Source organism: Vigna angularis, chromosome 10 (genome assembly GCF_016808095.1).
Source record: "Vigna angularis cultivar LongXiaoDou No.4 chromosome 10, ASM1680809v1, whole genome shotgun sequence".
Lineage (NCBI taxonomy): Eukaryota > Viridiplantae > Streptophyta > Magnoliopsida > Fabales > Fabaceae > Vigna > Vigna angularis.
In genome coordinates this window covers 28102371-28117467 of record NC_068979.1, presented here as the reverse complement: position 1 = coordinate 28117467, position 15097 = coordinate 28102371, and the positions used below count along the sequence as shown (strand labels likewise).

General features: G+C 29.9%; 2 protein-coding genes across 4 annotated transcripts; one reads left to right on the top strand and one right to left on the bottom strand.

Moving 5' to 3' along the window:
• Window positions 1-1990: 1990 nt before the first annotated feature.
• LOC108334548 (uncharacterized) lies at window positions 1991-7774 on the top strand. 3 transcript variants are annotated; one of them, XM_017570382.2, is made up of 7 exons: window positions 1991-2143; window positions 3798-4055; window positions 4184-4245; window positions 4350-4428; window positions 4511-4649; window positions 5709-5822; window positions 7289-7774. In XM_017570382.2, exons 2-7 carry the CDS (start codon window positions 3886-3888, stop codon window positions 7478-7480), a joined length of 756 nt encoding a protein of 251 aa, XP_017425871.1. In that variant the 5' UTR covers window positions 1991-2143; window positions 3798-3885; the 3' UTR covers window positions 7481-7774. The 3 variants fall into 3 exon arrangements, with proteins under 3 accessions (XP_017425871.1, XP_052726082.1, XP_017425868.1); XM_052870122.1 differs by lacking the exon at window positions 1991-2143 and adding an exon at window positions 2154-2310 and having other exon boundaries at window positions 4187-4245; XM_017570379.2 differs by lacking the exon at window positions 1991-2143 and adding an exon at window positions 2155-2310.
• A 2064-nt stretch (window positions 7775-9838) lies between these two features.
• Window positions 9839-13830, bottom strand: LOC108335363 (tetraketide alpha-pyrone reductase 2). Its single transcript, XM_017571372.2, has 6 exons — window positions 13520-13830; window positions 13116-13288; window positions 12679-12864; window positions 12433-12595; window positions 10884-11073; window positions 9839-10069 (listed from the first exon to the last, which is right to left on the bottom strand). The coding sequence occupies exons 1-6, from the start codon at window positions 13623-13625 to the stop codon at window positions 9928-9930; spliced, it is 960 nt and encodes a 319-aa protein (XP_017426861.1). The 5' UTR covers window positions 13626-13830; the 3' UTR covers window positions 9839-9927.
• Between the last annotated feature and the right edge of the window lie 1267 nt (window positions 13831-15097).

The following is a 15097-nucleotide window of genomic DNA, read 5'->3' as shown; positions in this document are numbered from 1 at the left end:
ATGGAAACTTATGTAAGGTCAAAAGGTATTAATGGATTGAACCCATATACAATCTCAAAATGGGAATGGAAACTTATGGTGTCATCTATCCTATTATATGTAAAATCAATACGAGGCAAAAATTATTCCTACTATCTTAGGTTTCAAAAATTTATACACCTTAATATGTTAGAAAATATTTTATTCACTACTTTTGTTTGATCATCAATTTGAGAATGACCACAGTAGAAAAGATAAGTTTATTTTCTTTCCCTAATATCTTCCAAAAGTGACTTAAAAACTTTGAATCTCTATACTACACTTTTAGGAAGCCATGAAATCTTACCATGCATATATCACAATATAGTATGCATACATCCACCTTGTGTCACACAATGAAATGGGTTAAGGATTGAATCTTATCCCTCTCTGCCTTGGAAAGTCATGTATAAAGTTAATAATACCCATCCAAGGTAGGTTAAGGATGCAAAAAGGGGTATAAAGTCCATTGTATTGAACTTTAGACTTAACCTTTTTTTTTTAATATAGTGCATTATCTATAAAAGAAGTTGAACATGTTTCTCATACATAGTCAAAAGAATACTTCAATGATATTTTAAGCCCAAAAATTTTCCATCAAGTTTCCCTCATGTGTTGATTAGTTAGAAACAACCTTAATTATATATATTGATTAATTTTCTTTTTATAGGTGAATAATAACATAAAATTGGGTGAAACTCTTTCAAAACATAAATAGTCCTATTAGTGAATCATCACAATTTGATTAACTAATCATAAAAAATTCTAATTAACATAATTAAGTACCATTTTACTTAACACATACAACTTCACCTAAATGAATCAATCCTTATAATAATAACTAATTTAATGATCAATCCTTATGTTCAAAGTCACCTTACTAAACCCTTCCATGAACAATCACAAAAGTTCTTCATTTTTCTCTTAGACGTTCAACAATGTGATGAAAATTAGGTGATGAAGTTGACTTGTAATAATGTGTGTCATACTTTGCTATCAATATGTTAAAACAATTTATGGAGTATACTTAGTTGGTGGTGTGGACTAATTCATTGTAACATGAAAAGACTCAATAAAAGATACTATAATGGAAAGTGTGGGGGTGCACATTTAAGTGTTCATTCCAATCAATAGTTTTGTGGTAAATATTGAGAATGAAACTCTTCAAGTTTGGTGGGAGGACATTTTCTATCATATATACATATTTCTTTCTTAATTTTTCAAAACTTTTTTTAACAATAAAATCCTAATAAAACTATCAAAATTTAAAGGAACAATACATCAAACATAATTGATTTTAACGGATTTAAAGTCCGAACTAATTAACAAATATAATTGATTGAAAGACATATTAATATATATTGTTTTTACCAAATTTTGAATCATTATGAGGGAAGGTCCATTTACACAAACTCTCAAGTCACTCAAAGAGAATAAGTGGATATATGAAAATAAAGTAATTATAAAATTATAAGATTTTTCATACATGTATTTATAAATTTTTTAAATAATAAATAGAGAAATATATCAAACAAATTATGTTATTACTTGGAAGATAATCTATTATTAAATTTTAATATTTTATATAATAATTATTATGTCATATATCTTAGACATATTAAATAATAAAATATTATTATAATATCTTAAAAATATAATATAATATGATAATACATTATTATATTATAAAATATTATCTGTAAATATGATAAAAATATTTCATAATATCTTAAAAATAATAAAATATGATAATAGGTTATTTTATTATAAGATATTAACTAAAAAAATATCTGGGAGATATACTTAATATCTGTATTTTACGTGTCAGTACACCAATTTTAATTATATACCAAACTTGAAAGAAAAAAACACTATTTTTACAATAGAATCAAGTTGCCAAATGCAAATGCCACGTCATATTGCAAACCTAATAATTTGACTTGTTAGAGTGAGAAGAAAGAGAACAGTCTGGGAACAGAGAAGGACGAAGACTCAGTTATCAAAATAGAGAACAAAATTGGAAGACAAAGATAACAATAGGTGTTGAATGGGTATATTTGGGTTTTCCAGTGCGAAATTGGAAAAGAAAGCGAATATGCGTGGAGGGAAATAGGAAGATTCTTGCGTAAGCAGCATCTTCCTCTCTCTTATTCTATTCCCTTATTTTTATTTTTGTTTCTTATATCTGAAAATTCAAAATACCCATCAACTGAAAAATCAATCACCACCTTCACCTCCTTCTCCTTTATAAATACAATACGCGCTTCTGCATTGCTACCTATTCACTCTCAGGTTTTCTCTCTCGCTTTCACTCATTCACACACATTATTGTAAACTTTTGTTTTCTTCTTTGTGGTTCTTAGTTGAAGCCGAATAATGGTTTAACTGCTATTGGAGTTTAATTCAAGGGAACCGTGATATAGTAATTAGGACGGTTATACTGTTGTTTCTTCTTTAGGAACGATGCTCAGAAACATTGTAGAGTAATTGGGCAGGTTATGTTGTTGTTGAGTTGAGACCGGCGATGGAACGCAGTGTTTCGTAGTTAATTCGAGAATGAAGGAATATGGATGGGGATTAGCTTCATAAGAATTCAATTGAGTACTTAAAACGTAGAAATACCTAGTAAAATTTTAGATTATCTCTCTTAGTTAATGGTTTGTTTCCCTATAATTAGGATTGAGAGTGTATTGTATAGGTATATAAATAGGAATATGATTTTTAGTTTGATTTCGGTGCATTGATGATGTAAATAATTTGTACGACTCAGCTAGCATATGTTGCCGATTGGGTTGATCTTGGATTGGTTCTGTCTTTTATAACACTAGCTCAATAGTTTACCGTGTTGAATCTAGTTGATACAAATTGCAAAGGATGATAGTCTTGTTTTTCTTTTCTACCTGAATTCAGTGCAACAGTGAAAGAGGGATTTTGTCATATCTTTGTGAATTGGGTTCTTCCTTCGGAGGAATTCTGTTATATCTTAATTCATTGGATTTTTTCGTAAGAGGAATTTTGTCACCAACGGCTACCTGTGTATTCACCTTTCTTGTTCTGTTCACCAATGAATTAAAAGTACTCGCGTGCCTATGATACATAGCTTCTAGGAGATTATATTTAGGTTGTTTTAATTGTGAAAATCTGAAGAGGGATGATGATAACGTTTCAGCTATCTGAACTGCTGAATTGGAAATTCTTTCGAAATTTGGGATATTTGTCTCATGATTATCTCAATCTCTCTTTCTTTCTCTCTCTCTCTCTCTCTCTCTCTATATATATATATATATATATATATATATATATATATATATGTATGTATGTATGTATATTTATGTGTGTATATGTATATGTGTATATATAGATATGTATATATTAGTAAGAGGTTCAGGCGGAACAACTTTATGTATGACATATCAAAGAAAGTTGAACGAATTCGGGGATATTCATCTCATTTAATTTTGAAGTTTGAAGTCAACCGAATTTTTATCATGCCAATTAATTACGAATTACAATAAAAAGTGGAAGGTCACCTGTTTCAAATTCTTAGATAATTTGTTAGTTGTTATATAATCACAGCCATTAGCAGTTCTTCCACTATTTTAATCATTATAAATAGGGGCAGGTCACCCGCGTGTTCTTGATTCATTTGTTATATAATCACTGCCATTAGTAGTTCTTCATTCTTGTATGTTAAAATTTTATTGTGGCGAAAGTTAAAACTACGTACACACTGACTCCAACTTTTGTGAAGTAATAACAAAATTCTATTTTTGATGCAGCATTGGCTAGACTCCACTCTCCAACCGATCAGTGCCAGCAACTTCTTGCTGGTACTTACGTTGACTAAAATCTTCTGTGGGGGAGGACATGACTCAAAACAGCATACTGAATCACAGTAGAGCCCTTGAGGGTGTCCATGGAGTTCAAGTGGCACCTCACTCACCGTTTGATTTGACAGAAACTATTCAAAGTGAGGACTTTCATACTTCAACTGGACGAACGTCAACTACGGAAGCAAATCAGCAGCTGCTAATGCAGTAAGTGAATTATGTACTCAGCAGAAATGTCATACAATTTTTACTGGACTATAAATTTTTTATGACATTGCAAAGAATTGAAATTTACAACACGTGCACACGACTAACCTACTTCTTACATGTACCAGAAGACTGTGGCACCAGAGACCAGCATGCTTAAGACCCATTCATTGTAGTATTAGTTGTCATGGTAATATTGATAATTATTCTTTCCATTTGATGTTTTGTTAATTTGTTTCCCATGAATGATCCAATATTGTGTAAATAATGGTTAGTACTGCATCCCTTTATCAGGTGATCAGAATCTTGCTGAAAGGTTTGCTAATGTGGTTACTTCAATTCCTTTTATAGCTCTTGGAATCCAGGCCCCCAGGTAATATTTCCCTCCTAGCATCGTAAATTATTTTGGCTAGAAAAATAGCTCTTGTAATCTTATAAATAACTGTGTAATGTAGGAAGAATGTCAATTCAAAGTTGTATGCTAATTCACTAATTGGAGTTGGAGTGGCCTCAAGCATGTATCATTCCTCAAGAGGAAGGTTGAGGAAATTTTTGAGATGGGTTGACTACACAATGATAGCCACAACAACTGTTGTAAGTAGCATACAGATGAATAAAATTGGCTATTCAATCATGTGCAAAACCCATATTTGCTATATTCTGTACTAATAACTGGAAATTATTATGTACTAATAACCCATATTTGCAAGCTTTTATCGATATTGTCTAGACCTAATAACTGGAAATTATACCACCACTACAATGATGGTTAGAAGAACTAAGTTTTTTTCTGCAGTTATACTGGTCATCAGCACTTCTGCACGTCCACTCAATTTAGAAATGCCTTTTTCCCTAATTTTGTTTCAAATGGCAAATTTCTTGTACTTATATCTAACTTCTTTTGGAGAAAAAGGTATACTTTTTTATATTTCTTTCATATCAACAATAATGCCGAGTCACTGAATATGGAGAAAGGGATTGTTTGAAATCAGGACCATTCTATAAAGGAGAGGTTAGATTATCATTACGCTATATTCAGAAATAACCAAGTTTCAATATTTCAACATCTTATAATTTGGGCTTTGGGTTTAACTTAACTCCACAAAATTGATTTATATGGTAAGGGTTGCTCAAGTTGTATAAGGATTAATTATATCGACAATATTGCAGTCAATGTGTTATTCCAACACACCCTGTAATGCGTACTTGACATCTGGAACATGGACAAATGTGGGTGGCTCAATTATAACACTCTCTCACACTTATGAATAGACATCTAGAGCCTAGACAAATACAAGTATCCAATAATAGGGCTTTTATAATCTTAGAATTTGAACTTTTAAGTCTACCTTAATCCTAAAAACCCAATTTGGAAAGTGAGGAAGCCTTATGAAGATTACATTGATTATCTGTAGTTAATGTCTTGTTGTTTTTCTCATGGTTTTACTATCCTCTGTGCCTAAAGTTTTTTTTTCTTTTTTGCTTTGTTGCTTAAGTATAACAACGAAATAAAGAAGGCACATTACTTGCGTATTTGGACATGTTTTCTGTATGTGTATCATTTTTCTTTATTGTCTACCATGATATTATTATATACTTTTCTGTGAGTAAATCATTTTGATATCATATTTGAATATAAAATCAATTCTGCAGTGTTTGTCAATGGCCCTCAGAAATGAGAATCCCAAGTTACTGATGGCAGCATCTGCAATATTTCTTCCTGTTAATCCGATGATGGTTTCAGTTATTCACACAGGGATGATGGAGGTAAGTCTTACAACTATTTATTTATGATGATTTACATTTTATTTGTAAAGCCTGGTTACGAAGTTAACCATTAGGACTCTACAAGAATATTGCATCTCTATTTTTCTTTATTAGTTTTCAGATGGATCTTAGGTCTAGCGAACGAAACTGTTGATACTTGTCTAAAATAATTTTGGTTCCATCTTTATGCAGCCTTACAATTTTCTCGAGCACTTCAATGCATTCATGCATTCCGAATTGGACTTTCCAAAACCTATTTTGCCGCCCATTCCTAAATCCAATTTGTTCATGGATTGAAAATATTTTTGATTGTATAATCCAGAAATATATTATACAATTCAAAAATGCGTCTCGAATTGTGTAATCTAGAAATCCATAACGCATTTTTACAAATATATTTCGAATTTTTCAATTCTGAATATATTTTTGAATTACACAATATGAAATATATTTCTGAATTATACAATTCAAAAATTCATTTTCAGATTACATAATATGACAATTTAAACACAATATGAAATATATTCATGAACTGCATAAAATAAACTATGGTCTGCCATGATTCTCAATTTGTTCAAAAAGAAAAAAGATAAATATGAACCTTCTCTTTTTTTATATAAAAGGATTGAAATATGTAGTCTTGTATAATTTACTTATTAACTTGTATATATTAATTTTAGCTAGACCTTCTCAATTTAAACTTTATCAATGCGTCAGATGACTTGCACCACAGACTCTATCGTTGTTTTAATTTTTTTTTTCAAATAGTATTCTTAAATATACTCATCAAGTTATCCTGCATGTAGCAATTTAAAAAGTTTATTTTAATTTCTATAATAAAATAAAAATCGTTTTTTTTAAATAATGAAGTATCTCCTACTAATACTTTATATCTTCAAACACGATTTCATCATTGCTTTGTAATGATAATATTCTTTTCTGTTTATATATTTTTAATTTATATATTTAAATTTTGCCTAAATATGAAATGGATTTTTCTGACTATGTCTCAAAGACAGTGGTTAAGGAATTGGGTAAAAATAATAATACACCAAAACCTATTATAAGAAATAAGAATGAGAATACATTAATAGCATTGAAAGCATTCATGCAAATGTATGGAAATGTTGTTACTCTGGCCTTTAAAATGCTTTACAGATCTGTCTATTAATTTGAGGATATGACACAAACAAAGTTAAAAATTGCAAAAATAAATAAACGATAAATGTTGAGTAAAATAATTAGTATATAAAAGTATATCTAGCTACAATATTTTCTAGTTTGTTTTTTGGGCATCAAAGTCTAATGTTATCATTAATACCTTTTCATTCTGGGAATATATTCTTTAAGGTGTTTTTGGCACTGGCACAGCTCTTGTATGTATTGTAGTGACATGAGATCTTGTAAAAAATTAGCTGTAAACATTTTAGAATTAAGCTTTTCTAACCATTATTTTTCTAATTCAGGTAGCATTTGCTAAAAGAGCATTGAAGGATCCAGACTTGAGGATGGCTCACACAGTGCATAAGATGTCGTCATTACTTGGTTGTATGCTTTTTGTAGCTGATGATTTATTTCCTAAAACTCCTTACCTTCATGCTGCATGGCATCTTGCTGCTGCTGTTGGTGTTGGCACCTGCAATAAGCTTCTTGAGTAAATGTGCATACTCATTCGAAAGCTGGAAACAATGCATTCTGAATAAGAATAGCATCAGCATAATCTGTCGACTTAATTTGTAAAAGCAGTGATTGGGACCATGAGGTAGTCATTGCATCTTATTGTATTAGGTTCATGATGTAGATGAGTTCAGTGCAAATTAAGTTCCCAATTATTTACCTTATTCAATTTGTAATTTTATGTTCATTAGAAAGGGATTCATGCAGGAAAAACTGGCGTCTATTCTTCTTATTTGATGAGCATGCTGTTATAAAATATCTTGCATTATAGTTTCTACCTGCGCATGAATGTTGAGAAATTGCTTCCACGGAGAATCTTGACTTTTTTGTTTGAAGTATGTCTTGGATTTTCTGAAATTTGGAAACATATAATACGATGGTTTTTTACATATGACATAAAAAGTCCTGCGTACATTAATGGATATTTAAGTCTTTAACTTTGGACTATCCTTGGAGGATGTCTAATATTCCACAACAATACTCATAAAATGAGTTTTTAATGTAAACAACTTGCTTTCATGTATCTTGAGTTTTGTTTTTATTCTTGCCGTTTTACTTTTATGGGCCTTGGGCTTCCATTTTTCACGTATCTGCATGTATATAAATATAACATGCATCACGTACTCTGCTGTATGTTAAAATGCATTAATAGAATCAGTTTATTACAATAGAACCTTCTTTCTTCTCGTTTCGCTATATTATCCGTTTTTGGCGTTTGATTTCATCTTTGGCGTTCATGGCAAAAGATGGTACCAGAGTGGATCCCTCTTTGCTTCAGTGCTTTCACTATATTTTTTTTCCATTACTAATTTTTCTTGGTCTTGCATATTCTTCTTTGTTGTGTTTCTCTTTAGTTTTCTTTCTTCATGGATCTCTTGCAAAAATCCTTCTAGCCCCTTTTACTTACACCCAAGGGAGAATCTAGGAATGATTCTTATCGTGCTGAATGAAGCCATGAAAAGTGCTCTCCTCTAACAAGTTTATTTTTATTATTAGAGACAATGTGGAACTCGTGCATAAATATGGTATATATAATGCATAGGAGAGGTGAAATGTGATGATCATCTCTTGGATTATGTTGTAAAAGCTGATGAAAAACAAGAGCAAAGTGGGCTTTTTTAGAGGGTATATTCACTATTTTTAAGGATTTATTTTCAGTGTATTGCATTAGTTTGAAAAATACAAAATGAACTTCTCATACAATCTATTAAATGATTTCATATTTTCTTTTAGATATCGTTTATGATTTTCTGATTCATTTAAACAATTTAGTTCAAAAAATATTATTTATGATCTTGGCTTTAGACTTATAGAATATGCTACTATTTTAACAATTTCTAATTAAAATCTTTTTATATATTACACTTTACTAAAATAAAATAAAATAAATAACATAATAATTATGTTCTAAGTTGTTATATATAAGAAGTTGTTAAAATTAAAAACATGTAAATTAAATAATTTGAAGGTTTAAAAAGATAACGTGAATCTTTTATAAGATTTAGTTATTTATATTTTAAAAATTAGTTAAGAGAAGATAAGAGATAATCTTAATTGAATTAGAGATTATAAAGATAAGATGAAAAAAAAAAGAATAGAAGAAAGAGAGGGAGTTTATGAAAAACCTAAACCTTTAGAGAGAAGAGAGATAGAAAGATAAGGAAAGAGAAATGTTTTCTGGGAGAGAGAAAAGGAACAGTAAAAAACAATAGTGCAGAGAAAAATTTACAATGTTTTGAGGTTCCAGATAAAGTCCTAATATTAACTAAGATATTAATTAATATTAAATGTATATGTTTTTAATTAATTATGCACGTTGAGGTTTTTGATAAATATGTCTTCGCATATGAAAGTTTGGAAATATATGCCTTTTGTAAAATGTTACCGTAGTCACACATGTCATGCATCTTGTTGTTGCATTGCTGAAAATCTCACTGTACTGCACTGCTGGGAATTTTACTGTGTTACTCTTTTGAGAATCTCTTTGTCACCGAAAGCAACCAAGATCATTACGTGAAAAAAACATGAAAAAAGATCGAGAATAAAAATATTTTTTCATTTTTGTCACTCTCAAATCACCTAAAGCGAGATTCAAAATTTTTTTTATCCCAGAGAACGTATTCTTCTCTTGCTCTTAAATATATTAATCCAAACTAACAGACAAGTCCTTCTTTTTCATTCTTTGTCAACGGTAACACCCTCAAGTAACTAAGCATTAATATTTTTAACTCGATCATAATGAAATCATTTACATTATTTGTTAATTAAATATTTTGTGATACCAACTTAATTTCAAGGTTGTAAAAGAAAGAAGAAAATAATTAAGGCGAAATAATAGATAATATATAAACTATTTTATTTGTTCATATTTCTTTATTTTGTTTCCGGTTACACTACACGAAACATGAAGCATAACAACTGTCACATGTCACAGAAAACCCTTGTCTTGAAAACTTGTAATGCAATCATCAAACATCCTATCTAGGGTTATGAATGGAGGAAACCCCAACTGAGTAATTTTGGTGGTGTCCATGCTGTGTGGGTTATCATCTCCCTGCTGGCTGCTGCACCTGTAACAATGAGACCAGACCTTGAAAAACATAGGTGATTTGTAGCAAAATGTTTTTAGATCATTTAATTTGTAGTAAATTAGTGAAATGTTCTTTCTAAAGTGTATTAAATTTAAAATAAGCTTGCTTTTTGTGCTTCAAATTCACAATTGATGTTCTTAATTCTTAGTCAGGCTTGTAATTTGAAAATAGATTTGCTTATTTCCGTGTGCAAATATTTTTTCTTATTTAAACATGGTCTGAATAAATAGTTTTTAGAAAAACACACAGGTAGATACTTGATGCTCAAAAATAAAAATATCTTATTATATACTTATTATTCCATAACTATGCCAAATCTTAACTACATTTCCACATATGCCCATAACAAGTTTTTGTCAAATTACAAAACTAAATTAAGATAATATAAATAAACTCTTGTATAGGGTTATGATAAACTAAAAAAACAAAAAAATTAGAGTGAATGTTTAAGATTTTCCTAATTCGTAGTTATATTATCTTTCTATTTACAGCTAATTATGATTGGTATATAAATAACAATTTATACCTCTTACAATCTGTTAGATATAACATACTAAAAATGATGGTTGATTTTATTATTTTTTTATCCCTAAATTTTTTGTTTGAATTAGATTATCTTCTACTATATTTTTCTGAAATTATCGCAATCGATTCATTTATAAATAATAGTACAGGCTAGTCCGATAATATTATGATTGATTGAACTATCCATTTAATAATCTATTAGATTTATAGAAGTTATTCTAATTTATATCTAGTTTTAATTAATTAACTTAATAATATGATTACTCACTTGTTTTCAAATGGGTAGGAGGGATATTTGGAACGAAGCATTTGAATGATTTGTGACCAATGAGCTACTGTGCTTGAACAAATAAGCCTTCCAGATGCATTGGTATCTTCCATAGCCAACAAGTGAGCAGCTACAACATCATTTATGTGGACAAACCCCACTGTTGTATTAGGATATTCCCCTTTCATGCCTGTTAAAAGATATATAAATAAAAACTGTAAAGAAGTGAATCATGCAAATTTTTAGAAGTAGATTGAGAAATTTTTAGAAGAAGATATATTGGAGAAATTTAAAATTATTGTTTTCAATCATCACATACGACATTACTTAATGTTTAGTTATGTATGTAGTATACAATTTGGGTAGTTTCTACCTAAAATTTTCACAAGAGAAAAAAAATATAAACTAAAATTGGGTTATATAGACACTAAAATTGGGTTATAGACACACGTGTTAAGCTTTATTATTTAAGGAAATTCATAATTAAATCAAATCATATTAAATTATGCAGTTTATACAAAAAATATATATTTTATTTTAATGTTTCTTACCGAAAAGTATTTATCAAAAAAATTATCTAATATGAATTTTCTTTATAAAGATTTCTGCATAAACAAATACAAAAAATGAAATTGTAACTTCTTTATAAATTAAAACTTACTTATGGATAATTTGGAAACTAAATTTGTAAAAAGTTATGAGATAATCTTTATATATTTATTCACAAGTCAATTTTAAATTATGAAAAAAATATATATTTCTCTAAGAAGGTTTCATAGAAAAGAATTTGACACTATAAGGAAGATTTTCAAATATAAGGCAGTTATTCAATCTAGCAATCATCTGGTCTCAATCATAATTTTATAAGATTTGCTTATTGACCTATATGTTTAAAACATCTATCCTTGTCCCCATTTTTATTAAAAAAAACGTTAACCCAAGGAGCACTCAAATAATAAAAAATAAATTAAGCAGTTAGTGTTTTGTGACATCAACATTTTAATTAATGGAATTTCTTAATCAACATTTATACATAAAAATAAAAATAAAAATGAAAAAAAACAAATCTATCCTAAAAGGTAAGAGTAATCAATAATCTTTTCAACATGAAAATATCTCTACAAACTAGTTTATGTTAAATCAATAAAATAATATTATATTTGGGTTTATAATGCATCTATTTCTCATTTTTCTCTCAATACTTTTGTGTATTAGAATAATTTCAAACCTACAAAATAATTTTACACTCTTACCATTTGAAAGAGAGAATAGAAGAGGAGGAAATTTGTAAGAGCAGATAACTAATCACGAAATACATAAGTTAGATTGTCAAATCATTGAAATTGTTAAAAGAATGGATGATAAGTTTTCACCAAGATGAAAGTTACCCGTTTTTCAACGTGATAATCATAATCGAATAATTGAAATTTATGAAAATGGTAATTGCCTGTTTTTTAAATCTATAAACCAACAATTAGTGATTGAAAAAAAAAAAAAGTTTACGTCAAATATGAAAAATTTCTGTAACATAAGATGGCGATCTACTAACCTTTGACAATGGCAAGTATCAAGAGGAGTGTACTTGTTGGTTGTGGTGCAAGGAGTGGACCAACAACGAAAGATGGGTTAACCACAACTACATCAATTTCATTTTCTTTTGCTATTCTCCAAACCTCTCTTTCTGCCACCGTCTTTGCATATGCATACCATAACTGCACATACTTCTAATACTTTAATACAATGCCAACTACACAAATATATAATAGTTGTGAAATTGGGTAGAAAGTGCAATTACGTTGTAGCGTTTGCAGTACTCAAGGTCTGTCCAATGAGATTCATTAAGAGGACAGAGTTGTTGCACATCATCACGGTATCTTATGGAAGAGCAAGAAGAAGTGAGCACAAAACGTTTCACATTTGCCTTTAAGCAGGAGTTAAGCACGTTCAAAGTTCCTTTTACGCATGGATCAATCAAATTCTTCTGTGATATAAGTCAAATCATGATAAATCTTAGTATAAGAAGCTACTAATAAAGAACAAACTTCACCCTACGTCAAAACAGAGAAGGCTTATTCACAAACAATTTGTGTTCACATCGTTTAGTTATGCTAAAATCACATTTCCATAATATCATTTAGTTCATTATATCAAAGTCAGTTCTACTAAATTTAGGCATATTCAACTTTATGTCAGATTCTTCAAAATAACAAGATATTAAAAAGGCAAAGATACCTGAACGTTTTCGTCGAATGGAACAAGCACAGGTGAAGCCGTATGAAAGACACCATCAACTCCTGTCACTGCCTTCTCAAAGCTTCTTTCTACTAAGAGATCTGCTTTCAAAATCTTCAGTCTTTCTTTCGCTCCACTGAGTTCGCTCAGAAAACCAACCTTCTCCTCATCCTCTGATAAAAAAAAAAATAATTAAATTCAGAACTGTAGCAAGAGACAGAAAGTGGATTACTAACAAAAATTATCAACTGTTATACAAATCACTAGAAAATCGAAATCGAAGGAGAAAGTTCCATCTATAAACCAATTACTTGAAACAAAAATTACATATTCAACTAAGAAATACAAATTTATATTACTAAAAAAAACTTATTTCTACAAATTATACAAATTTAATGGCATACCTGGGTTTCTCACGGTGGTCGTCACCGTATGACCCTTTTCTAATAAGGTCTTGATTAAGTGCGATGCGATGAAGCCAGTACCTCCTGTCACGCAAAACTCGGGCATTTCTAACTACTTTATCTTCAGGTTCTTCGTTTCAAAGTCTCACTTTGTATATTGGTCTAATAAAGGAAAGGACTCTTATTTACCTCTCGCCACTCACTACGAAAGAATAGACAAAACTCAAAAATCGATAACACAAGAGAGGCACGTGAGATGTGTGTCCCATTCTTGGTAGAAACAGGATAGTCATGTGAAATGCATTCTCCTCTGTTTGGTGGGACACATGATGTTCATTTGATTTCCAGGATAAGGCTTTTGTATATCTAAATGTTATTTTGGCAGAATTAAAAGTTAAACTAGAATAATTAGTAACAACTTTTTCTATTAGTCCTCTGATTTTATATTATGTAAATTGTATCATAAAAGTATACTTTGTTTGCTAAGACTAATAGAATTATAGAGTTAAATTTAAGAAGGAATTGAATGAAACTTTTACCAAAGTTACGAAAACAAAGAACAAAACTTTTATGAAATAAAATGAACAAGATATCAACATAATAAAATAGTTGTATGTTATTTCACAATGGTGTGTGGTGGGTGAGGTGTGTATGCCGCAACTTTCAACAACTTGACTAAGTTGTATAGTTTGTTGAGACAAAATCGTCTAGAGAAAATAAATCATCTAAAGTATTTTTTATTTTGAAATTTAACTCAACATTAAACGAAATAATCTTGAGTAATCAAATGTCTAAGAAAAATGAATGAACATAGATATATAATGCAAAGAATAAAATCTCATTCTCCAGTGGTCATAAGAAAAGGCATTTGAACACCAAATAACAAACAACATAGAATCGTCTAAGCATCCATCAAATGAACCATCTAGATGCCCGCTTAATTAGAAAAAGAAATCAGAGAGAAAAATGTCTAAAGATTAGAAACATATAAGCCGAACTAGAGTAAAAATCAAAGGTTATATCTAAGACTACATGAGGCGTTTAAATATTAAATAGCAAAAGAGATAAGCTAAAATGACATGATATATTCTTGAGAAGAAGCATCTTATCAGTAGGAAAAACCTACACATACTTGTTAAGACATTATGCTTAAAAATACATATACATTCACAAAGAGATAGGCATAAAAGTGTCTAAGTGAATCTTGTAAAGAAATTAGTACAAAAATCTATCAAATGAAACATGCTTTGTTGAGTAGATAAGGTGACTCTAATCATAAGGCTTTGGTGAGCAGGCAAAGTAACCAATAAGTTACATGGGAAAGACATATTGGTTGTGTTTGTAGGATGATCCTAAGTGTAAGGCTTTGTTCATGAGTAGGTAAAGGGACTCTGATTATAAGGCTTTGTTGACCATTCAGAATAATCGATAGATTCTATGAGAATGACCTTTGGTTTGACATCACTTGGAGGTAATGTGACTATGACATAGTTTTTTGTTGACGTGATGTCGATCTTGTGACATGTTTGTGGTGTGAACTGTAACGCCCCGGCAACTCAGAGGGAGTGTCGACTGCCC

Bases quoted from the DNA above. Each gene is read 5' to 3' on its own strand.
- LOC108335363 (XM_017571372.2), bottom strand. From the start codon at position 13,625: ATGCCCGAGTTTTGCGTGACAGGAGGTACTGGCTTCATCGCATCGCAC. The intron at 13,289-13,519 runs GTATGCCATTAA...TTTTTTTATCAG, and splicing joins GACCACCGTGAGAAACCCAG to AGGATGAGGAGAAGGTTGGT. The intron at 12,596-12,678 runs GTAATTGCACTT...AAGTATGTGCAG, and splicing joins AGTACTGCAAACGCTACAAC to TTATGGTATGCATATGCAAA.
- LOC108334548 (XM_017570382.2), top strand. From the start codon at position 3,886: ATGACTCAAAACAGCATACTGAATCACAGTAGAGCCCTTGAGGGTGTC. The intron at 4,056-4,183 runs GTAAGTGAATTA...TACATGTACCAG, and splicing joins AATCAGCAGCTGCTAATGCA to AAGACTGTGGCACCAGAGAC. The intron at 4,429-4,510 runs GTAATATTTCCC...TGTGTAATGTAG, and splicing joins CTTGGAATCCAGGCCCCCAG to GAAGAATGTCAATTCAAAGT.